Source organism: Pseudophryne corroboree, chromosome 2 (assembly GCF_028390025.1).
Source record: "Pseudophryne corroboree isolate aPseCor3 chromosome 2, aPseCor3.hap2, whole genome shotgun sequence".
Classification (NCBI taxonomy): domain Eukaryota; kingdom Metazoa; phylum Chordata; class Amphibia; order Anura; family Myobatrachidae; genus Pseudophryne; species Pseudophryne corroboree.
In genome coordinates this window covers 492198023-492223068 of record NC_086445.1, presented here as the reverse complement: position 1 = coordinate 492223068, position 25046 = coordinate 492198023, and the positions used below count along the sequence as shown (strand labels likewise).

At 48.3% G+C, this 25046-nt stretch overlaps 1 protein-coding gene across 2 annotated transcripts in view; it reads right to left on the bottom strand.

Moving 5' to 3' along the window:
* The window catches only part of RBBP7 (RB binding protein 7, chromatin remodeling factor), a 106709-nt gene extending 84579 nt beyond the window's left edge, over positions 1 to 22130 (bottom strand). The window contains exons 1-2 of one of the 2 annotated variants that reach the window (XM_063953938.1): positions 21931 to 22130; positions 20977 to 21121 (exon numbers count right to left, since the gene is read on the bottom strand). In XM_063953938.1, the coding sequence (XP_063810008.1) occupies positions 20977 to 21121; positions 21931 to 21946 (161 nt within the window). In that variant the 5' untranslated portion in view covers positions 21947 to 22130. Of the gene's footprint in view, positions 1 to 20976; positions 21122 to 21470; positions 21553 to 21930 lie in introns of those variants that run through there. The other variant, XM_063953937.1, reaches the window with a different exon arrangement.
* Between the last annotated feature and the right edge of the window lie 2916 nt (positions 22131 to 25046).

Here is a 25046-nt window from a genome sequence, read left to right as displayed (position 1 = left end):
CGCCGGTTTCTGGACCTCTTCTCTCTTCGGCATCTGCAAGGGGGTCGGCGGCGCGGCTCCGGTGACCCATCCAGGCTGTACCTGTGATCGTCCCTCTGGAGCTAGTGTCCAGTAGCCTAAGAAGCCAATCCATCCTGCACGCAGGTGAGTTCACTTCTTCTCCCCTAAGTCCCTCGTTGCAGTGAGCCTGTTGCCAGCAGGACTCACTGAAAATAAAAAACCTAACAAAACTTTTACTCTAAGCAGCTCTTTAGGAGAGCCACCTAGATTGCACCCTTCTCGGACGGGCACAAAAACCTAACTGAGGCTTGGAGGAGGGTCATAGGGGGAGGAGCCAGTGCACACCACCTGATCCTAAAGCTTTTACTTTTGTGCCCCGTCTCCTGCGGAGCCGCTATTCCCCATGGTCCTTACGGAGTCCCCAGCATCCACTTAGGACGTCAGAGAAAAAGATTTACCGGTAGGTTTAAAATCTTATTTTCTCTTATGTCCTAGAGGATGCTGGGGACTCCGTAAGGACCATGGGGTTTATACCAAAGCTCCAGACCGGGCGGGAGAGTGCGGACGACTCTGCAGCACCGACTGAGCAAATGCAAGGTCCTCATCAGCCAGGGTATCAAACTTATAGAACTTTGCAAAAGTGTTTGAACCCGACCAGGTAGCTGCTCGGCAAAGCTGTAAAGCCGAGACGCCTCGGGCAGCCGCCCAAGAAGAGCCCACCTTCCTAGTGGAATGGGCCTTTACCGAATTTGGTAACGGCAATCCAGCTGTAGAATGCGCCTGCTGAATCGTGTTACAGATCCAGCGAGCAATAGTCTGCTTAGAAGCAGGAGCGCCAAGTTTGTTGGCTGCATACAGGACAAACAGTGCCTCTGTTTTCCTAACCCGAGCTGTCCTGGCTACTTAGATTTTTAAGGCCCTGACTACATCCAGGAACTTGGGAGTCCTCCAAGTCTCCCGTAGCCACAGGCACCACAATAGGCTGGTTCATATGAAATGATGAAACCACCTTGGGCAAAAACTACGCTCTATTCATATGGAAAATCAGATAGGGGCTCTTGTGAGACAAGGCCGCCAATTCGGATACCCGCCTCGCAGATGCCAAGGCCAATAACATGACCACCTTCCAAGTGAGAAAATAAGAATTTACTCACCGGTAATTCTATTTCTCGTAGTCCGTAGTGGATGCTGGGGACTCCGTAAGGACCATGGGGAATAGCGGGCTCCGCAGGAGACTGGGCACTCTAAAGAAAGATTTAGTACTATCTGGTGTGCACTGGCTGCTCCCTCTATGCCCCTCCTCCAGACCTCAGTTAAGGAAACTGTGCCCGGAAGAGCTGACATTGCAAGGAAAGGATTTTGGAATCCAGGGTAAGACTCATACCAGCCACACCAATCACACTGTACAACTTGTGATAAACTTACCCAGTTAACAGTATGAACAACTGAGCATCACTCAACCGATGCTACATAACCATAACCCTTTGTTAAGCAATAACTATATACACGTATTGCAGAAAGTCCGCACTTGGGACGGGCGCCCAGCATCCACTACGGACTACGAGAAATAGAATTACCGGTGAGTAAATTCTTATTTTCTCTAACGTCCTAGTGGATGCTGGGGACTCCGTAAGGACCATGGGGATTATACCAAAGCTCCCAAACGGGCGGGAGAGTGCGGATGACTCTGCAGCACCAAATGGGCAAACACAAGGTCCTCCTCAGCCAGGGTATCAAACTTATAGAATTTTGCAAATGTGTTTGAACCCGACCAAGTAGCAGCTCGGCAAAGCTGTAATGCCAAGACCCCTCGGGCAGCCGCCCAAGAAGAGCCCACTTTCCTTGTGGAATGGGCTTTCACTGATTTTGGATGCGGCAATCCAGCCGCAGAATGAGCCTGCTGAATCATGTTACAGATCCAGCGAGCAATAGTTTGCTTTGAAGCAGGAGCACCCAGCTTGTTGGATGCATACAGGATAAACAGCGAGTCAGTTTTCCTGACTCCAGCCGTCCTAGTAACATAGATCTTCAAAGCCCTGACTACATCAAGCAACTTGGAATCCTCCAAGTCACGAGTAGCCGCAGGCACCAGAATGGGTTGGTTCAAATGAAAAAAATGACACCACCTTTGGCAGAAACTGCGGACGAGTCCGCAATTCTGCCCTATCCATATGGAAAACCAGATAGGGGCTTTTACATGACAAAGCCGCCAATTCTGACACACGCCTAGCTGAGGCCAAGGCCAACAGCATGACCACTTTCCACGTGAGATACTTTAGCTCCACTGCCTTAAGTGGCTCAAACCAGTGGGATTTCAGGAAACCCAAGACCACGTTAAGATCCCATGGTGCCACTGGTGGCACAAAAGGAGGCTGAATATGCAGCACTCCCTTAACAAACGTCTGAACCTCAGGCAGTGAAGCCAGTTCTTTTTGAAAGAAAATGGATAGGGCCGAAATCAGGACCTTTATGGACCCTACTTTTAGGTCCATAGTCACACCTGACTGTAGGAAGTGCAGGAATCGACCCAGCTGGAATTCCTCTGTAGGGGCCTTCCTAGCCTCACACCAAGCAACATATTTTCGCCATATACGGTGATAATGTTTTGCTGTCACGTCCTTCCCAGCCTTTATCAGCGTAGGAATAACTGCATCCGGAATGCCCTTTTCTGCTAGGATCTGGCGTTCAACCGCCATGCCGTCAAACGCAGCCGCGGTAAGTCTTGGAACAGACAGGGCCCCTGTTGCAACAGGTCCTGTCTGAGAGGCAGAGGCCATGGGTCCTCTATGAGCATTTCTTGCAGTTCCGGGTACCAAGTCCTTCTTGGCCAATCCGGAACAATGAGTATTGTTCTCACTCCTCTTTTTCTTACTATTCTCAGTACCCTGGGTATGAGAGGAAGAGGAGGAAACACAGACCGACTGAAATACCCACGGTGTCACCAGTGCGTCCACAGCTATCGCTTGAGGGTCCCTTGACCTGGCGCAATACCTCTAAGTTTTTGTTGAGGCGGGACGCCATCATGTCCACCTGTGGCAGTTCCCACCGATTTACAATCTGCGTGAAGACTACTTGATGAAGTCCCCACTCTCCCGGGTGGAGGTCGTGTCTGCTGAGGAAGTCTGCTTCCCAGTTGTCCACTCCCGGAATGAACACTGCCGACAGTGCTTGCACGTGATTCTCCGCCCAACGAAGAATCCTGGTGGCTTCCGCCATTGCCACCCTGCTTCTTGTGCCGCCCTGGCGGTTTACATGAGCGACTGCCGTGATGTTGTCTGACTGAATCAGCACTGGTTGGTCTCGAAGCAGAGGCTCCGCTTGACTCAGGCGTTGTATATGCCCGTAGCTCCAGGATATTTATGTGCAGACAAGTCTCCTGACTTGACCACCGCCCTTGGAAGTTTCTTCCTTGAGTGACTGCCCCCCACCCTCGGAGGCTTGCATCCGTGGTCACCAGGACCCAGTCCTGTATGCCGAATCTGCGGCCCTCGAGGAGGTGAGCACCTTGTAGCCACCACAGAAGAGACACCCTGGCCCTGGGGGACAGGGTGATCATCCGATGCATCTGAAGATGCGATCTGGACCACTTGTCCAGCAGATCCCACTGAAAGATCATCGCATGGAACCTGCTGAAGGGAATGGCTTCGTATGACGCCACCATCTTTCCCAGGACTCGTGTGCAGTGATGCACAGACACCTGTTTTGTCTTTAGGAGGTCTCTGACCAGAGTCATGAGCCCCTGAGCCTTCTCCTCCGGGAGAAACACCTTCTGGTCTGTATCCAGAATCATGCCCAAGAAGGGCAGACGCGTCGCAGGAATCAGCTGCGACTTTGGTATGTTCCGAATCCAGCCGTGCTGACGCAACACTTCCTGAGTGTGGGGTACGCTGATCAGCAACTGCTCCCTGGACCTCGCCTTTATGAGGAGATCGTCCAAGTATGGGATAATTGTAACCCCTTGCTTCCGAAGGAGCACCATCATTTCCGCCATCACCTTGGTAAAAACTCTCGGTGCCGTGGACAGGCCAAACGGCAACGTCTGGAATTGGTAATGACCGTCCCAAACCACAAACCTGAGGTACTCCTGATGAGGCGGATAAATGGGGACATGCAAGTAAGCATCCTTGATGTCCAGAGACACCATAAAATCGCCCTCTTCCACGCTTGCAATGACCGCTCTGAGCGATTCCATTTTGTACTTGAATTTCTTCAGATAAATGTTCAGGGATTTTAAATTTAAAATGGGTCTGACCGAACCGTCCGGTTTCGGTACCACAAACATAGCGGAATAGTAGCCCCTTCCCCGTTGAAGGGGGGGAACCTCTACCACCACCTGCTGGAGAAAAAGTTTGTGAACTGCCGCCAACACCATCTCCCTTTCTATGGGGGAAGTTGGTAAGGCCGATTTTAGGTAATGGTGAGGGGGCGTCACCTCGAATTCCAGCTTGTATCCCTGAGACAATTTGTATAACCCAAGGATCCACCTGTGAGCGAACCCACTGCTGAAATGTCAGAGACGCGCCCCCACGGCTCCGCCTGTGGAGCCCCAGCGTCATGCGGTGGATTTAGTGGAAGCCAGGGAAGACTTTTGTTCCTGGGAACTAGCTGCATGGTGCAGCTTTTTTCCTCTACCCCTGCCTCTGGCAAGAAAGGACGCAGCTCTGACCTTCTTGCTCTTCTGAGAACGAAAGGACTGCATTTGGTAATACGGCGCTTTCTTAGGCTGTGGAGGGACATAAGGCAAGAAATTTGACTTCCCAGCCGTAGCTGTGGAAACTAGGTCCGAGAGACCGTCTATCCGTCCCTGCAGCTACCGCACTACACATCCAGGCCGCAGCAATTGCCGGCCTCAGCAGTGTGCCAGAATGTGTATAAACAGACTTCAGGATAGCTTCCTGCTTTCTAAACGCAGGATCCTTTAGGGCGGCCGTATCCTGAGACGGCAGGGCCACCTTCTTAGACAAGCGTGTCAACGCCTTGTCTACCCTAGGGGAGGATTCCCAGCGCAACCTGTCCGTTGACGGGAAAGGATATGCCATAAGTAATCTCTTGGAAATTATCACCTTCCTGTCAGGGGAATCCCAAGCTTCTTCACATAATTCATTTAATTCATGTGAAGGGGGAAAAGTCACTTCATGCTTTTTCTCCCCATACATATAAATCCTCTCGTCAGGGACAGGATTTTCCTCAGAAATGTGTAATACATCCTTCATTGCCACAATCATGTAGCGGATGGCTTTAGTCATTTTAGGCTGCAACTTTGCATCATCGTCATCGACACTGGAATCAGCTTCCGTGTTGACAACTGTGTTAACTATCTGGGATAGTGTGCGCTTTTGAGACCCCGACGCTGTAGGATCAGGCATGGGTTGAGACCCTGACTGTCCCAAGGTTACAGTTTTATCCAATCTGTTATGCAAGGAGTTTACATTATCATATAACACCTTCCACATATCCATCCAATCAGGTGTCGGCACCGTCGGCGGCGACACCACACAGCTGCACTTGTTCTGCCTCCACGTATCCATCATCAAACATGTCGACACAGGCGTACCGACACACAGCGCACACACAGGGAATGCTCTGACTGAGGACAGGACCACACAAAGGCTTTTGGAGACTCAGGGAGAGAGTATGCCAGCACACACCCCAGCGCTATATAACCCAGGGATTACACTGTACCTTAGTGTTTACCCCGTAGCTGCTGTTAAATATATCTCTGCGCCTAAATTTGTGCCCCCCCTCTCTTTTTTTACCCTCTATTGCACCTGTATACTGCAGGGGAGAGCCTGGGGAGCGTCCTTCCAGCGGAGCTGTGAAGAGAAAATGGCGCTGGTGTGCTGAGGAAGAAAGCCCCGCCCCTTCAGCGGCAGGCTTCTGTCCCGCTTTAATGTGTAAAAAATGGCGGAGGCTCGGGCATATATACAGTCCCAGACTGTAGATATGTCTATTTTTGCCAAAAAGGTAATTAATTGCTGCCCAGGGCACCCCCCCCTGCGCCCTGCACCCTACAGTGACCGGAGTGTGCGGTGTGCTGTGGGAGCAATGGCGCACAGCTGCAGTGCGCTACCTTAAGTGAAGACAGGAGTCTCCAGCCGCCGATTTCGATGTCTTCAGGCTTCTGCTGCTTCTGGCTCTGCGAGGGGGACGGCGGCGCGGCTCCGGGAACGGACGATCAAGGTTAGGTACCTGTGTTCGATCCCTCTGGAGCTAATGGTGTCCAGTAGCCTAAGAAGCGCTACCTAGCTGCCGTGAGTATGTTTGCTTCTCTCCCCTCAGTCCCTCGTAGCAGAGAGTCTGTTGCCAGCAGAAGCTCTCTGAAAATAAAAAACCTGACAAAATACTTTTTCTAGCAAGCTCAGGAGAGCCCACTAGGAGCATCCAGCTCTGGCCGGGCACAGATTCTAACTGAGGTCTGGAGGAGGGGCATAGAGGGAGGAGCCAGTGCACACCAGATAGTACTAAATCTTTCTTTAGAGTGCCCAGTCTCCTGCGGAGCCCGCTATTCCCCATGGTCCTTACGGAGTCCCCAGCATCCACTAGGACGTTAGAGAAATTTTAATGCAACCGTCTGAAGCGGTTCAAACCAGTGAGAGTTTAGGAACCGTAACACCACGTTAAGGTCCCATGGTGCCACTAGGGGCACAAAAGGAGGCTGGATGTGCAGCACTCCCTTTACAAAAGTCTGGACTTCTGGAAGAGAAGCCAATTCCTTCTGAAAGAAAATAGATAGGCTCCATTAAGGTACAGATTTCGGCCCTAACTTCAGGCCCATATCCACTCCTGTCTGTAGAAAGTGGAGAAAACGGCCCAGATGGAAGTCTTCCGTAGGAGCACTCTTGGCTTCACACCAAGATACATACTTCCTCCAAATACAGTGATAATGTTTCGCAGTCACCTCCTTCCTAGCCTTTATCAGCGTAGGGATGACTTCTTCCGGAATACCTTTCCCAGCTAGGATTCGGTGTTCAACCGCCAGGGGAGGACTTCTGCTCCTGGGTACTAGCGGTAGCAGACTTTCTTTTCCCTCTACCCTTACCTCTGGCGAGAAAGGATGAGCCCCGACCTCTTCTGGACTTATGCGACCGAAAGGACTGCATCTGATATTGTGGAGTTTTCTTTTGTTGTGGGGGAACAAAAGGCAAAAAAGTAGATTTACCCGCGATAGCTGTGGAAACCAGGTCCGCGAGACCTTCCTTCCCCAAATAAAACCTCACCCTTGTAAGGTAAAACCTCCATATGCCTCTGAGTCGGCATCACCTGTCCATTGGCGGTTCCACAGGGCTCGCCTACCCGAAATCGCCATGGCGTTGGCTCTCGAACCTAGCAGCCCAACGTCTCTCATATATAAGACTGCGTCTTTAATGTGACCTAAGGTCAATAAAATGGTATCCCTACCTAGGGTATCCATATCCGCTGACAAAGTATCTGTCCAAGCTGCAACTGCGCTACATACCCATGCCGATGCTATTGCCGGCCTGAGTAAAGCACCCGTATGTGTATAGATTTTAAAGGTAGTTTCCTGTCAGCAGGATCCTTGAGGGCTGCCGTATCTGTAGACGGTAGCGCCACCTTCTTGGACAAACGCGTTAAAGCCTTATCCACCCTGGGCGAGGATTCCCATCGTACCCTGTCCCGTGCAGGAAAAGGATACGCCATAAGAATCCTCTTGGGAATCTGCAGTTTTTTTTATCTGGAGTTTCCCAAGCTTTTTCAAATAACTCGTTTAGCTCATGAGATGGGGGAAAGGTTACCTCAGGTTTCTTTTCCTTATACATGCGCACCCTCGTGTCAGGGACAGAGGGGTCATCCGTGATATGCAAAACCTCTTTTATTGCAATAATCATATAATGAATACTTTTGGCCACCCTTGGGTGTAACCTTGCATCATCGTAGTCGACACTGGAGTCAGAATCCGTGTCGGTATCAGTGTCTGCTATTTGGGATAGAGGACGTTTTTGGGACCCTGAAGGGCCCTGTGACACAGCTAAAGCCATGGATTGACTCCCTGCTTTTTCACAGTACTCTGCTTTGTCCATCCTTTTATGTAATAAAGTCACATTTGCATTTAAAACATTCCACATGTCCAACCAATCAGGTGTCGGCGTTGCAGACAGAGACACCACAATCATCTGCTCCACCTCCTCCTTAGACGAGTCTTCCGCTTCAGACATGCCGACACACTCGTACCGACACCCCCACACACACAGGGATACATATATATGGAGACAGTTCCCCAATAAGGCCCTTTGGAGAGAGACAGTATGCCAGCACACACCCAGCGCCAACTCACACTGGAAACAAAATTCCCAGATAAATAGCGCTTTTATATATAATTATCTGTATATAATACACTCACTGCGCCTTACAAATGCCCCCCTCCCCCTCTTTTCTGCCCTGTGTCACAGTGTTCAGCAGGGGAGAGTACGGGGAGCCAGCTTCTCTGCAGTGCTCTGTGGAGAAAATGGCGCTGTTTAGTGCTGTGGTATCAAGCTCTGCCCCCCCCCCAGCGTCGGGCTTCGGTACCGCTCAATTTTGTAATACGGAGTCCCCAGCATCCTCTAGGACATAAGAGAAATACACACTGAGTATATCCTGTGAACTGCCTATATCAAATGATGAACCTGACGCACTTAGCCCCCTCAGGTTATAGAATATAGGGATAGCAATCTGAGTGAGACACACGAAATGGAGGTCGCACAGCAGCTATATGCACACACACAGTCACAGTTTGTATAATGCAAAAATTATGACATGCAATAAAACTGCACTGGACTAGCAATACAGAGTAGTACTACGTATAGCTATACACTTCATAGATATAACAATGCACAGTAAAAGACTGGATGTATATCACAGGGTACTTGTACTAAATAACCCTGACTAAATGCACTTTTTCTTAACACTGTCAGCAGACATGTAGAATACTTAAGTGTCCTGTAAAATGCACAGCGATGACATGCAGGCGGCTTTACAGAGGAGGATTTCCCCAAACAGTTCCAGGATCAGCTCTGCTTGCTATAATGGCACCCAAACGCTGACAGGGAGTGAGGGAGAGAGAGATGCAGCTCCAGGGCGGGAACATTTACTCTAAATGGCGCCCTGGGGCTGGGGGAGGGGCTATAGGTCAAAGCCTTATCCCCCTGCTGGACTTCACCACCGGGTACTGGGGCTTAGTAAAATGGTTTTGAGAGAAAAATCGACCTGTGCCCATGCCCTGGTGGTCTAGTGGGGTCCCAGTGCTACCACAGTGTCCCCGCCAGCACGCGCAGCCAGCCTCCCACCGGCCGCACGAGATCATGATTTACAGTGGGTCCCGTTGAGGGGACCCCTTACCTCCTCCCTGAGTGCGGAGACGCATTCCAGGAGAGCAGCGGTCATGTGTGACTAACCAGGAAGAAAACCGGAGCCTCCGCTGTAGGTATCCGGAAGCCCAGAGCGCGGGAGTGTACAGCGCCGCTGTGGGAGGTGATGGAGCTGCAGCAGGAGATGTCTGACTGACAACTAACACAGTCAGTGTCTCTGCTGCAGCCCTTCAAGTCTTCAAAATTCTTTAAAAGCTTCTCTCAGGGCACAAATTACAGAACTGAGCTGTGTACGGAGGCGGGGTTATAGAGGCGGCGGCACTAGGCATTCTGGGAACATTCAAAGCTTTGAGCCTGTTGGTGCCTCGGATCAATATCCTACCCTACACCCCAATGTCATTCCCTGTGGAGCCCAGTGTACCCCACAGCAGAAACTAGATTCAGTTAATTATCACATTTTTCAACAAGGAGGTATTAAAAAAATAAAATAAAAATAAAAATTGATTAAATCACTTTAAAAGATAATAAAATCTAGAGGGGACTTCAATTAGACCCCGCCACTAGCTGACACACCAGACCTATTCAGTCAGCAGGGTTCACCCCATGCGCGAGTCCCCAGGGTTTACTGAATAGAAAAGTCAGCATAAAAAACCCTCAGGATCCGGTAGTGTGCAGGGGAGGGAAGAAAAAAAAAAATTTGAATACTCAACAAAATTAAGATCCTACATTCCAGCTCTATAAAATATTAGCTACTATATAAAAACTACACAACATAATGTACTAGGAGAAAAAATAATCTGAATGAATTTCTAGAGTGTCTAATAAGTCTTCCACTGTGAATCTTTAATTTACTGGCTTACACATGCCCATTATCCCAACATTTACAGGACTGCTTTTTCTTCTTCAGCATCTTATTTTAACAAAAGCCTTTACAGAGTGAAGGTAAGAGTTGTCAATCATCAAGGTAGCTGAATATTGCACACTCAACACAAAAGTTAGCCACACATCTTAACAATGGCACACACTATACAGACTACACAAGCCACTGTATGGTGTAATATATTGTTGCATGTGTGGGACGATGAAACCACCCATTTCATCAAGCGATGAATTTTGTGCAAATACTGCACGAAGGTCATTGCGATCCATCACACTTCACAACATTTTCCAATATATCAAATAGTGTGTACCCAGCTCTTCTCATATGTACTGGTATCCTTGTTGAGGGAGTAGAATCTGAAAATACATCCCGGCTACACTAGTGACACTTAGCAGCATGATGCTGGTGGAAGACAATTACTTAGCAGCCAGTGGATCATTCACATGAAACAAGGTGTGCCTTGATTTCACCTGGAAAAACAAGTGCTTGGAGAAGCAGCAAATGGTGGAATAACCAATAAGCTTTACATAGCACTTGCTAATAATAAAGTCTGCATACTAGTTTTATTTGTGGTTTATTACTGTCAATAACATTACTTATGGCATGCCACCAGACATCACTTTTTTTTAGCCTATTACTACTGCTCACTAAAACTATAGGTAAAAAGCATTGCCATCATTTACTAAGCACTACTACATAGGGCATACTAACAGACTACTATAATTCACATCCTACTGGTAGCATATTAATGAACATTATTGGTAATGTTTTTGTTATTTGACATTAATAACAGAAATGGTCATCAGCATGTGTTACTACTAACATGCTATTTGGCTTGACATCTTGTTGGGCATTGTTGCCAAGCTTAGCATAATCTCAGGTATTACTACTGCGGCTTGACTACAAATTTCCAGGTAGGGCCACATGCAAAGTCCTTATAATATAAAGGGGTATATGCAATTGCGGTCGAATTCCGGCTGGAATTCGACAGTCACATACCCTCCCGCCGGGACCCGAATTCGACAGTCCCGCTGTTGAAAAACAGACCAATTGACGGATATGTGCGTCCTGGATTCGAACTTTTGGACGGCACAAAAATGTTTAAAAAACCCAGAAAAATAATTGGGGGGGGGGGGGGCGGCTTGATTAAAGGGGTCTCCACTCCTCCAGGGTACCCCAGCCAGGGGTGACTAGTTAGTGATTTAATGCCAGGGACCGGTATAAAAGTGTCCCCCGGCTGTGGCATTCTCTCTCTGACTAGTGGAGCCCGGTGCGGATGTTAAAAATATACAGGGGACCCCTACGCTTTTTGTCCCCCGTATTTTTGGCACCAGGACCGGACGCAGAGCCCGGTGCTGGTTGTGAAAATACGGAGGATCCCCTGTCATTCCCCCCCCCCCGTATTTTTACAACCAGGACTGGCTAAAAGAGCCCGAGGCTTAGGAGGGGGAAACCCCACGCATTTTTTTTTTCTTGATTTTAACCCATTCCCACTGAAAACCATGCTTTGATCTCCCCATATTATTTTAGTCAGTTAAAAAAAAAAAAATATTCTTTTAAAAAAATATATAAATAATACTTGTGTCTCCTAATAGACAAACCAAGTACATAATCCCTTCTAATATAAATAGATATGCTAAAAGCAAAAAAAAACAAAAAAAACATGTTTACATTTTTTTATTAGATTCCGCCAGCAAAGTGAAGCGGAATGAAATTGACGCAATTACTGTCGAAAAGCACTGTTGTCGAATAGACATTCTTCAATTGAATATACTTTTGTTGAAAAGCCGCATTTTTACCATTGCAGACATGTTGAATTTGACAACTGTCGAATTTCAAAAAGTCGAATCTGAAACGTCCGTTTTTTTTGTCGAAAAGTACTGTATTGCATTGTCGAAATTTTTTTGGTGTCGAAAATGCCCCGTTTTTCGACATTTGCGGCAATTCGACCGCAATTGCATATACCCCTATGTATGCTAACTGATAAAAGCCTTTTTAAACCAACAGAAATAGCAGTTTAACAAATTGAAGAAAGCATTGTACAAACATTTAGACCAGGGGCGGCCAGACTTTTGGAGTCGGTGATCTACTGTGAAAGCTAAAAAGCTTTTGTGATCTACCTAGGAGCAAAAAATAAGAATTTACTTACCGATAATTCTATTTCTCGTAGTCCGTAGTGGATGCTGGGAACTCCGTAAGGACCATGGGGAATAGCGGCTCCGCAGGAGACTGGGCACATCTAAAGAAAGCTTTAGGATCACCTGGTGTGCACTGGCTCCTCCCCCTATGACCCTCCTCCAAGCCTCAGGATACTGTGCCCGGACGAGCGTACACAATAAGGAAGGATTTTGAATCCCGGGTAAGACTCATACCAGCCACACCAATCACACTGTACAACTTGTGATCTGAACCCAGTTAACAGCATGATAATAGAGGAGCCTCTAGAAAAGATGGCTCACTACAGCAATAACCCGAATTTTTTTTGGTAACAATAATTATGTACCAGTATTGCAGATAATCCGCACTTGGGATGGGCGCCCAGCATCCACTACGGACTACGAGAAATAGAATTATCGGTAAGTAAATTCTTATTTTCTCTGACGTCCTAGTGGATGCTGGGAACTCCGTAAGGACCATGGGGATTATACCAAAGCTCCCAAAATGGGCGGGAGAGTGCGGATGACTCTGCAGCACCCAATGAGAGAACTCCTGGTCCTCCTCAGCCAGGGTATCAAATTTGTAGAATTTTACAAACGTATTTGCTCCTGACCAAGTAACTGCTCGGCAAAGTTGTAAAGCCGAGACCCCTTGGCAGCTGCCCAAGATGAGCCCACCTTCCTTGTGGAGTGGGCATTTACAGATTTTTGGCTGTGGCAGGCCTGCCACAGAATGTGCAAGCTGAATTGTACTACAAATCCAACGAGCAATAGTCTGCTTAGAAGCAGGAGCACCCAGCTAGTTGGGTGCATACAGGATAAACAGCAAGTCAGATTTCCTGACTCCGGCCGTCCTGGAAACATATTTTCCGGGTCCTGACAACGTCTAGCAACTTGGAGTCCCCCAAGTCCCTAGTAGCCGCAGGCACCACAATAGGTTTGGTTCAGGTGAACGCTGAAACCACCTTAGGGAGAAACTGAGGACGAGTCCTCAATTCCGCCCTGTCCGAATGGAAACTCAGATAAGGGCTTTTACAGGATAAAGCCACCAATTCTGACACGCGCCTGGCCCAGGCCATAGCCAACAGCATGACCACTTTTTCTGTGAGATATTTTAACTCCACAGATTTAAGTGGGTCAAACCAATGTGACTTTTGGAACCCAAAAACCACCTTGAGATCCCAAAGTGCCACTGAAGGCACAAAAAGGAGTCTGTATATGCAGTACCCCTTTAACAAACGTCTGAACTTCAGGGACTGAAGCTAGATCTTTTTTGGAAGAAAATCGACAGAGCCGAAATTTGAACCTTAATGGACCCCAATTTCAGGCCCATAGATACTCCTGTTTGCAGGAAATGTAGGAATCGACCCAGTTGAATTTCCTCAGTCGAGCCTTACTGGCCTCGCACCACGCAACATATTTTCGCCAAATGCGGTGATAATGTTTTTCGGTTACATCCTTCCCGCCTTGATCAGGATAGGGATGACTTCATCCGGAATGTCTTTTTTCTTAAGGATCCGGCGTTCAACCGCCATGCCGTCAACGCAGCCGCGGCAAGTCTTGGAACAGACAAGGTCCCCGCTGAAGCAGGTCCCTTCTTAGAGGTAGAGGCCACGGATCCTCCGTGAGCATCTCTTGAAGTTCCGGTTACCAAGTCCTTCTTGGCCAATCCGGAGCCACTAATATAGTGCTTACTCCTCTCCATCTTATCAATCTCAGTACCTTGGGTATGAGAGGCAGAGGAGGGAACCCATACACTGATTGGTACACCCACGGTGTTACCAGAGCATCTACAGCTATTGCCTGAGGGTCCCTTGACCTGGCGCAATACCTGCCGAGTTTTTCCCAACGGTTTATAATCATGTGGAAGACTTCTGGGTGAAATCCCTACTCTCCCGGGTGGAGGTCGTGCTGAGGAAATCTGCTTCCCAGTTGTCCACTCCCGGAATGAAAACTGCTGACAGTGCTATCACATGGTTTTCCGCCCAGCGAAGAATCCTTGCAGCTTCTGCCATTGCCCTCCTGCTTCTTGTGGCACCCTGTCTGTTTACGTGGGTGACTGCCGTAATGTTGTCCGACTGAAACAACACCGGCTGACCTTGAAGCAGAGGTCTTGCTAAGCTTAGAGCATTGTAAATGGCCCTTAGCTTCAGGATATTTATGTGAAGTGATGTCTCCAGGCTTGACCATAAGCCCTGGATATTCCTTCCCTGTGTGATTGCTCCCCAGCCTCGCAGGCTGGCATCCGTGGTCACCAGGACCCAGTCCTGAATGCCGAATCGCGGCCCTCTAGAAGATGAGCACTCTGCAACCACCACAGGAGGGATACCCTTGTCCCTGGTGACAGGGTTATCCGCTGATGCATCTGAAGATGCGACCCGGACCATTTGTCCAGTAGGTTCCACTGGAAAGTCTTGCGTGGAATCTGCCGAATGGGATTGCTTCGTAGGAAGCCACCATTTTTACCCAGAACCCTTGTGCATTGATGCACTGAGACTTGGTTTGGTTTTAGGAGGTTCCTGACTAGCTCGGATAACTCCCTGGCTTTTTCCTCCGGGAGAAACACCTTCTTTCTGGACTGTGTCCAGGATCATCCTTAGGAACAGAAGACAAGTCGTCGGAACCAGCTGCGAATCTGGAATATTGAGAATCCAATCGTGCTGCCGCAACACTACCTGAGATAGTGCTACACCGATCTCCAACTGTTCCCTGGATCTTACCCTTATCAGGGAATCGTCCAAGTAAAGGATAACTAAAAATTCCCTTCCTTTGAAGGAATATCATCATTTCGGTCATTACTTCAGTAAAGACCCGGGGTGCCGTGGACCCTCCCTACGGCAGCGTCTGAACTGATAGTGACAGTTCTGTACCATAACCTGAGATACCCTTGGTGAGAAGGGTAAATTTTGACATGAAGGTAAGCATCCTTGATGTCCCGAGACATCATGTAGTCCCCTTCTTCCAGGTTCGCAATCACTGCTCTGAGTGACTCAATTTTGAATTTGAACCTCTGTATGTAAGTGTTCAAAGATTTTAGATTTTAAAATCGGTCTCACCGAGCCGTCTGGCTTCGGTACCACAATAGTGTGGAATAATACCCCGTTCCCTGTTGCAGGAGGGGTACCTTAATTATCACCTGCTGGGAATACAGCTTGTGAATGGCTTCCAAAACTGCCTCCCTGTCAGCGGGAGACGTCGGTAAAACAGACTTTTTGGAAACGGCGAGGGGAATACGTCTCGAATTCCAATTTTGTACCCCTGAGATAACACCTGAAGGATCCCGGGGTCTACTTGCGAGTGAGCCCACTGCGCACTGAAATTCACTGAGAACGGGCCCCCACCGTGCCTGAACTTGTAAAGCCCTAGCGTCATACTGAGGGCTTGGCAGAGGCGGAAAAGGGTTTCTGTTCCTGGGAACTGGCTGATCTCTGCAGCCATTTTCCTCTCCCTCTGTCACGAGCAGAAAAGAGGAACCCTTTTGTCCGCTTGCCAACCAGGACTGCGCCTGATAATACGGCGTCTTATTTTGAGAGGCGACCTAGGGTACATCCCCTTTTTTTTAAGGCAATACTTCCAAATGCCGTTTGGAATCCCTGACCACTTTACTGGTAGAATACAACGCACTTATACTTGATGCCAGTCGGCAAATATTCCGCTGTGCATCATGCATATATAGAAATGCATCTTTTAATTGCTCTATAGGCAATAATATACTGTCCTTATCTAGGATATCAATATTTCCAGTCAGGGAATCCGACCACGTCAACCCAGCACTGCACATCCAGGCTGAGGCGATTGCTGGTCGCAGTATAACACCAGTATGTGTGTAAATACATTTTAGGATACCCTCCTGCTTTTTATCAGCAGGATCCTTAAGGGCGGCCATCTCAAGAGAGGGTAGAGCCCTTGTTCTTACAAGCGTGTGAGCGCCTTATCCCCTGTAGGGGGTGTTTCCCAACGCACCCTAACCTCTGGCGGGAAAAGGTATACTGCCAATAACTTTTTAGAATTATCAATTGTTATCGGGGGGAAACCCACGCATCATCACACACCATTTTATTTTTCAGATTTAGGAAAACTACAGGAAGTTTTTCCTCACCAAACATAATACCCCTTTTTTTTGGTGGTATTCATATTATCAGAAAAGTGTAAACATTTTCCATTGCATCAATCATGCAATGAGTGGCCCTATTGGAAATCACGGTTGTCTCTTCACCGTCGACACAGGAGTCAGTATCCGTGTCGGCGTCTGTATCTGAGGTAACGGGCGCTTTAGAGCCCCTGTATGAGACGTCTGGACATGCACAAGCTGAGTAGCCGGCTGTCTCATGTCAACCACTGTCTTTTATACAAAGCTGACACTGTCACGCAATTTCAACAGTACATCCACTCAGGTGTCGACCCCCTAGGGGGTGATAACACTATTACAGACACTCTACTCCGTCTCCACATCATTTTTCTCCTCATACATGTCGATACAAACGTACCGACACACAGCACACACACAGGGAATGCTCTGATAGAGGACAGGACCCTCTAGCCCTTTGGGGAGACAGAGGGAGAGTTTGCCAGCACACACCAGAGCGCGCGCTATATATATATATATATATATACAAACAGAGAACCCAGCACTCACCAAAGTAAACTCACTTATCCTCAACAATTCAATAAATAAATGATGGGGGTTTAGTTGGTGGATTGGCCAATGCACGGAAGCCTGTATACCGATTCAAGGTACCCCACCTTCATACAGGTCCTACACTATCACAGAGTCTTAAAACCTGACTACCACACTGCTGCATCATCTGCCTGCTAGATGTAATGTGTACCTGCCACAGACTTTATGGCTTTTAAAGGCACACTAGTCACCTATTGCACTGGCTCAAAGATGATTGCTAAAAAACAGCTGAGACAGGTTCAGGATAATAAAGTCCACACAGGGGTGCATGAGAAAGCTAGTGGCCACGGTTAATAAGAGCCAACCATAGATTAACCCCTTCATATACACACAGAGTAAAAACCACAGCACTCACCGCACCAGAAGCGGGGCACAGCTATGCACTTACCACTCACAGGGTGGGGTGCATGTAACACTGCACTCTCCACCACAGAAGCGGGGTACACAGCTGTGCCCCGCTTCTGGTGCGGTGAGTGCTGTGGTTTTTACTCTGTGTGTATATGAAGGGGTTAATCTATGGTTGGCTCTTATTAACCGTGGCCACTAGCTTTCTCATGCACCCCTGTGTGGACTTTATTATCCTGAACCTGTCTCAGCTGTTTTTTAGCAATCATCTTTGAGCCAGTGCAATAGGTGACTAGTGTGCCTTTAAAAGCCATAAAGTCTGTGGCAGGTACACATTACATCTAGCAGGCAGATGATGCAGCAGTGTGGTAGTCAGGTTTTAAGACTCTGTGATAGTGTAGGACCTGTATGAAGGTGGGGTACCTTGAATCGGTATACAGGCTTCCGTGCATTGGCCAATCCACCAACTAAACCCCCATCATTTATTTATTGAATTGTTGAGGATAAGTGAGTTTACTTTGGTGAGTGCTGGGTTCTCTGTTTGTATTTATTAGAGCGATGTGGTCATGGGCTACATGCACCCCGCCCTGTGAGTGGTAAGTACAGCTGTGTACCCCGCTTCTGTGGTGGAGAGTGCAGTGTTACATGCACCCCACCCTGTGAGTGGTAAGTGCATAGCTGTGCCCCGCTTCTGGTGCGGTGAGTGCTGTGGTTTTTACTCTGTGTGTGTATATATATATATATATATATATATATATATATATATATATATATATATATATATATATATATATATATATATATAGGGATAACCTTATATAAGTGTTTTTCCCTTTATAGCTGCTGTATTGTTTATACTGCGCCTAATTTGTGCCCCCCTCTCTTTTTTAACCCCTTTCTGTAGTGTAGTGACTGCAGGGGAGAGCCAGGGAGCTTCCCTCCAACTGAGCTGTGAGGGAAAATGGCGCCAGTGTGCTGAGGAGATAAGGACGCCGAGAAAGGGGCGGAGCCTATCATCCGTTTTTCTGTATGTTTTGGCAGGGGTTAAATGCATCCATATAGCCCAGGAGTTATATGTGATGCATTTATTTTAGCCATATAAGGTTTTTATCGATTTATTGCGTCTCAGGGCGCTGCCCCCCCAGCGCCCTGCACCCTCAGTGACCGGAGTGTGAAGTGTGCTGAGAGCAATGGCGCACAGCTGCGGTGCTGTGCGCTACCTTATCTGAAGACAGGATCGTCTTCTGCCACCGATTTCACCGGACCTCTTCGCTCTTCTGGCTCTGTAAGGGGGCCGGCGGCGCGGCTCCGGGACCCATCCAGGCTGAACCTGTGATCGTCCCTCTGGAGCTAATGTCCAGTAGCCTAAGAAACCCGATCCACTCTGCACGCAGGTGAGTCCGTTTCTTCTCCCCTTAGTCCCACGATGCAGTGAGCCTGTTGCCAGCAGGTCTCACTGAAAATAATAAACCTAAACTAAAACTTTCACAAAGAGCTCAGGAGAGCCCCCCTAGTGTGCACCCTTCTCGTCGGGCACAGAAATCTAACTGGGGCTTGGAGGAGGGTCATAGGGGGAGGAGCCAGTGCACACCAGGTGATCCAAAGCTTTCTTTAGATGTGCCCAGTCTCCTGCGGAGCCGCTATTCCCCATGGTCCTTACGGAGTTCCCAGCATCCACTAGGACGTCAGAGAAAAAAGGGATACAAAAAGTGGGCGTGGGATAACTAAAAAAAAAGGGACGTAGCCTTGCTGCGCAGAGTGTAAAGACTGCCTCGCACGAAATAACACATTGGTCCCACAGTGCCAGATACACATGCCCCCACAGTGCCATGTGCCCACGGTGCCAGATATGCCCCCACGGTGCCAGATACAGATATGCCCCCACAGTGCCACGTCCCCACAGTGCCAGAAATGCCCCCACAGTGCCAGAAATGCCCCCACAGTGCCAGATACAGATATGCCCCCACAGCGCCAGATATGCCCCCACAGTGCCAGATACAGATATGCCCCCACAGCGCCAGATACAGATATGCCCCCACAGCGCCAGATACAGATATGCCCCCACAGCGCCAGATACAGATATGCCCCCACAGCGCCGGATTACAGATATGCCCCCACAGTGCCATGTGCCCGCAGAGCAAGATATGCCCCCAGTGACACATGACCCCACAGTGCCAGATATGCCCCCACTGAGCTATGTGCCCACAATGCCAGATATGCCCCCATAGAAGAGCTCACCGTTGGTGTGTGGAGAGCGCAGCGCATGCTTCTCCTGTCTGCCGCTCTGCCTCCTCAGTCTGATCTCCGGCGGTGACGGCAGCGTGTATGGCTCAAATCAGGTGCCGGTCCGCGAGCTCTCATTGGCTAACGAACTGGCACCTGATTTGAGCTATACACTCGGCCGTCACTGCCGCAGGCAGGCAGGAGAGGCGCGGCTTCGGGTGGCGGATCGCGATCGACTGGTCGCATGTCCGCGATCGACCAGTCGATCGCGATCGACTGTTTGGCCACCCCTGATTTAGACTAATGATACCTAGTGCATGTGCCTGATCACAGATGGAGTCACGCTAATCGTGGCTCCGTCTGAGTGCACCCGGCGAGGCGGACTCCCGTGCACGAATGGGACACGCGTGCGTCAGACGCACACTCGCCTGTATACAGTGTTTCAATTGGTCTCATCACAACTCAGCACTGTACTTTATACTCTAGGATTAAACATCCATAATCCATTCACAATTATCCGCCGCAACAACTATGTCAACAGCCAATTAATCACATTACAAACGTCCAGTACTTTTTGCATGAGAAATCTGGTGCCCTTGATTAGACAAAGGAGGAATTCAAATGTTTGAAAAGTCGGTTGGGTGTCTGTTTTTTTTCCTGTCTATTAGACAGGAAAAAACAGACACCAAACTGACTTTTCAAACAATTGAATACCATCCATTGGGTGGTATTCAAATGTTTCCGCCATCTCCTGCCGACAGCTATTCAAATGTTTCATTGAGATATCATTTCAGCTGGCTACCCCTGGGAGTGGAGAGCAGAAATTAGCAAAGTGACCCATTTGGGAGCCCATTACTTTAGTTGAGTTGAGTTTAGCTGCTTTACGCAGCTAATCCAGGCTACTATAAACACATTATAGGGGGGAACTCAAATGTTTGAAAAGTCGGCTGGGTGTCTTTTTCCCCGTCTATTAGATAGGGAAAAAAAACACAGACACCCAACTGACTTTTCAAACGATTGACTATCCCCCTATGTGCGATAGCAGGGTTCAACTGAATCTCACCCTGCGTTCTCCCGTCACTTTAGAGGGTAGATCGGGAGCGATATATCAATTGAATATCACACAAATATTTGCTAAAATCTGGTTAACTGTGGCCTTAATTGGAGTTAACGTGCCCTGCAAATACAGGCAAGGTATCACACAACAAATCACTTTTCATTTTGAAATTCAAGTCATCACTTCCCACCTCAGTCATTTACTCACACTTCAAATATAACTTCTGTGAAAGCAAGGCCCTAATTATGCGTGTTTTTAAAAGATCAATAGGAGAGGTGGGGACAGACAACAAAGGTACACACTGGCACATAATTATACAGGCTGATCATTACCTAGTAACATCAGGAAGCCACTGTACAGTAAGACTTGGCCACTCCAGGGCATGTGTCATCACCAGGTCATAGAGGAACGGAGTATTCTTCTTCCAGATCTTGTACTCCTCATTTATAACACGTTCCTCAACAGTATCTTCAAACACTAGAACCAGAGACAAGCAAAACACCTCAACAATTTAACCCAAAATATGCCAGTAGAACATGCCACACGTACTTTATACACTTTGCGGAATATCCCTATAATCCAGGGCACCTCTGATTTACACAGGTTCCGTAGCTTGCTAAATACAAGCCTGCATTTAACCTTGGTTCTGCCATAGATCCTGTGTAAATCATAGGTATACCGGATTATAAGTACTGTATATTAAAGACATCTATTTATGGATAGCAAGACTAAAAAGAAAGTTAATCATTACAGTCACATACATGCAGAAGAACCCCATTCACAAAACCAGACGTACACAGTGCAGTAGTTTCATGAGTGTATTTACCTAACAGAATACAGTTACATAGAAGGAACTCATGCGGTCTGCAATGGAACACATGAACCCTGTCCATTCTCTCCGTATACCTGGTCCCGCAGACCAAACCATAGGTTTCTATAAACTATAATGCATCTTTATTGTGCAGTAATGATGGGAATCAGCCGGGTCACATGGGGTACTGGCACATACTGTAGCTGCTGCCTGCCCCATGCAACCAGATCACACACGGGCATGGGCAGCATGCACACACTGCTGAGGGAGGACATGAATGGGGCCCGCTCTGGGGCAGGGGAACACATTGGTCTGGAGGCCGGTGGGTAGGACGGGTATCTGGGCACAGAGCGCCATCAAGCTGCATACAGAGTACAGGCACCACACGGCGATACCTGCCACAGGCCCGCTCCCTCGGCCCCAAACTACACCCGGTCCCCGTTTTTAAACGGTATGAGAGCCAGGCAACGCTTACTTTCTTTATTCGCCATTTTCCCGCCTCTTCCAGATGGCCAGCAACAGCAGCGGGGTCAGAGGCCGCCAGCCGGTCACCGGGGGGGAGCTGCTTCTACTTCCCGCGCGAGGCTGAAGAGAGAGCGTGCACTGCTGGTGACGCAGCCGGAGGAGGATCCCGCCAAACTTACAGACATATAATACCAAAGGCACGATGCCTCCCCCTCAGCCTTCCGCGGCACGCAGAGCGTGCAGCACGCGAGGATGACGCTGGCCAATCAGATCAGGCAGCGCGCGCCGCACGGTGGGTATTCAGGAGAACAAACTCTCTGCGGCCATCTTGAAGACTGGCAGAAAAAAAAATCTGTTGCTAAAAATATTGTAGTAAATTACGTTATGATGGCATGTACGTATTAATACAATTTAATATTTTGTATTTCAGTAAAAAATGTACTACTAATGAATCAAACTGTTATTAAACTATAGCACTCCAGCTGCTATTATGGTCAGGTTACTATTCCAAATAGTTTGTGACATAGACCCAGGGGCTTATGGGTAAGGTCCTCTCCACGAAGGGTAACTAGACGCTACTCTGCTATTACACGTCCAAGCACATACCTCCCGAGTCCCAACATGACCCTCTCCAGGAGGGACATAATGCTCTGCTCCAGGACTTCCCTCTTAATTTATGATTGCCATTACCTGTGCTAAAACACCTTTCCTATCCATTAACCTGTTCAAAACAGGTGCCGGCAATCATAAATGAAGAGAAAAGTCCAGGAGCAGAGCATTGTGTTCCTCCTGGAGAGGGTCATGTTGGGAGGTATGTCAGCATATGCCGCGCCGACACAGTTTTAGCATCGCCACATACCAAAATTGTGGCAGGGCGTGCTGGGATGTGTAGTTCTACAGCAGGTTTTTCTTCAAACTCACCAATATACGGTATAGGAGTTTAAAGCTATATACCTGGGAAAGTTTTTCACTGTTTTTTAATATTCACCATTTGTTTTATTTATTAGATGTTGCAAAAACAACTGGTTATTACACGAAAATCTCACAACTTTTAAGGCCAATTCAAATATGCACAGAGATCACAGTAGTTACATCCAGTGGATGCACTTGTAATAGTTACCTCGTGTAACGCTGGTGATTCTGCGGGCAGCCTATGAAGGTGCGAGCAAAATAAGTACCTACCAAAAGTGGGCAAAAAAATATGCAAGGCGAGCTGCCACTGTCAGCTTGGTGTAACTAAATCCATCCCTAAATCTATAAAACGTATAGATTACACTAAAGGGGGTAATTCCAAGTTGATCGCAGCAGGATTTTTTTTAGCTGTTGGGCAAAACCATGTGCACTGCAGGGGAGGCAGATATAACATGTTCAGAGAGAGTTAGATTTGGGTGGGGTGTGTTCAATCTGCAATCTAATTTGCAGTGTAAAAATAAAGCAGCCAGTATTTACCCTGCACAGAAACAAAATAACCCACCCAAATCTAACTCTTTCTGCACATGTTATATCTGCCTCCCTTGCAGTGCACATGGTTTTGCCCAATTGCTATCAAAAATCCTGCTGCGATCAACTTGGAATTACCCCCCAAGGGGACTATTTGTCATTATTCACCATTTTTGTGGTGCTATGAGACTTACTATTTATTGGCTATTTATCAATATTTTTTCTCTTATGTCCTAGAGGATGCTGGGGTCAACATTAGTACCATGGGGTATAGACGGGTCCACCAGGAGCCATTGGCACTTTAAGAGTTTGAGAGTGTGAGCTAGCTCCTCCCTCTATGCCCCTCCTACCAGACTCAGTTTAGAAAATGTGTCTGGAGGATCCGGTCAAAGCTAGGGGAGCTCTTCAGAGCTTTTCTAGAAAAAAGTTATTTTAGAGTTTTTTTATTTTACAGGGAGGCTGCTGGCAACAGCCTCCCTGCAGCATGGGACTAAGGCGGGGAGGAGTAGTGTCCGCCCTGCGAGGTCTGAGCCACTTACTCCGCTGACAGGACACTGAGCTCCTGAGGGGATAGTTCGCTCCCCGCCACAGGCTATCGCTCACCCCATCAGCATGCTGCCACCCCCTTACAGAGCTGAAGATTGTGGTGAGTAAGACATCGACCCCCCCTTGCGAGCGGGGGGCTGGTGTGAAGATGGTTGCAGCAGGGTAGGAGCGCAGTATTAACTGCGTTTTGGGATGGCTCAGCGGTACATAGTGCGGCGCGTTGAGGGGCACCCTGGTCCAGCGCTTACACCCTACACTGGTCACAAAGCCTGTCGGGGTCCCAGGATCTCAGCCAGCATCAATCCTCCGGACAGTATAATCAGATGAAGAGCGGGAAGACAGCGCCATTTTGGGGGTGGAGGTTCTCCTCAAAGATGACCTATCAGCGTTCAGCGCCATTTTCCTGCCTGCAAAGCGCTGATCAGGAGAAAGAGTTGCTGTGTCCCTCCACAGCAACTCCAGCTATCTCTCACGGTACCAGGGGGTTGTAGAAGGGGGGGGGGGGGGGGGGCTGCAATACAACTGTGTAACCTATTAAGGTGCACAGTCAGTGCTGACAAGGGGTCTCCCTTTGGTTAAAAGCGCTTTGTGTGGGTTGGCTCCAATCTCTGTGTCTCTCTTGCCATTCTTGGGGGTGAAACTCTGTCTGCCCTCCCCTGTGTGTGTGTGGGGTGTTTTGTGGTCTCCTTTAGCTATGTCCAGGGACACTGTGTCATATGCTGCGGAGGACATGTCCTCCCAGGATGATCCCATTCCATGTAATCAGGATAGCACTGGTTTAGCACAGATTCCAGCAAGGGAACCTGAGTGGTTTTCCTCTATCAAATCTTGGATTTCTCAGATTTCAGATAGGGTTGCAAGTAATGAATCTGCAACCCAGTTATTACAGAACTCTATGGCAGTATGGCCCGATTCTGGTACCTCAGGACGCTCCGCTATATACCCCCACAAACGTGCGCTTGTTCATGTCATGCAAGCTGACACGGATACCGCTTCTGATACCACAGATGGTACTAGGGATGTGTTGCGGGGGTCTGCCTCTCTTGCAAAGGGGGTGCAATTGATGATACAGGCTATCAGGGATGTATTGAATATTAATGATACAACACCTGAGCAGGTTGAGGAGGCTTTTTTCACTGA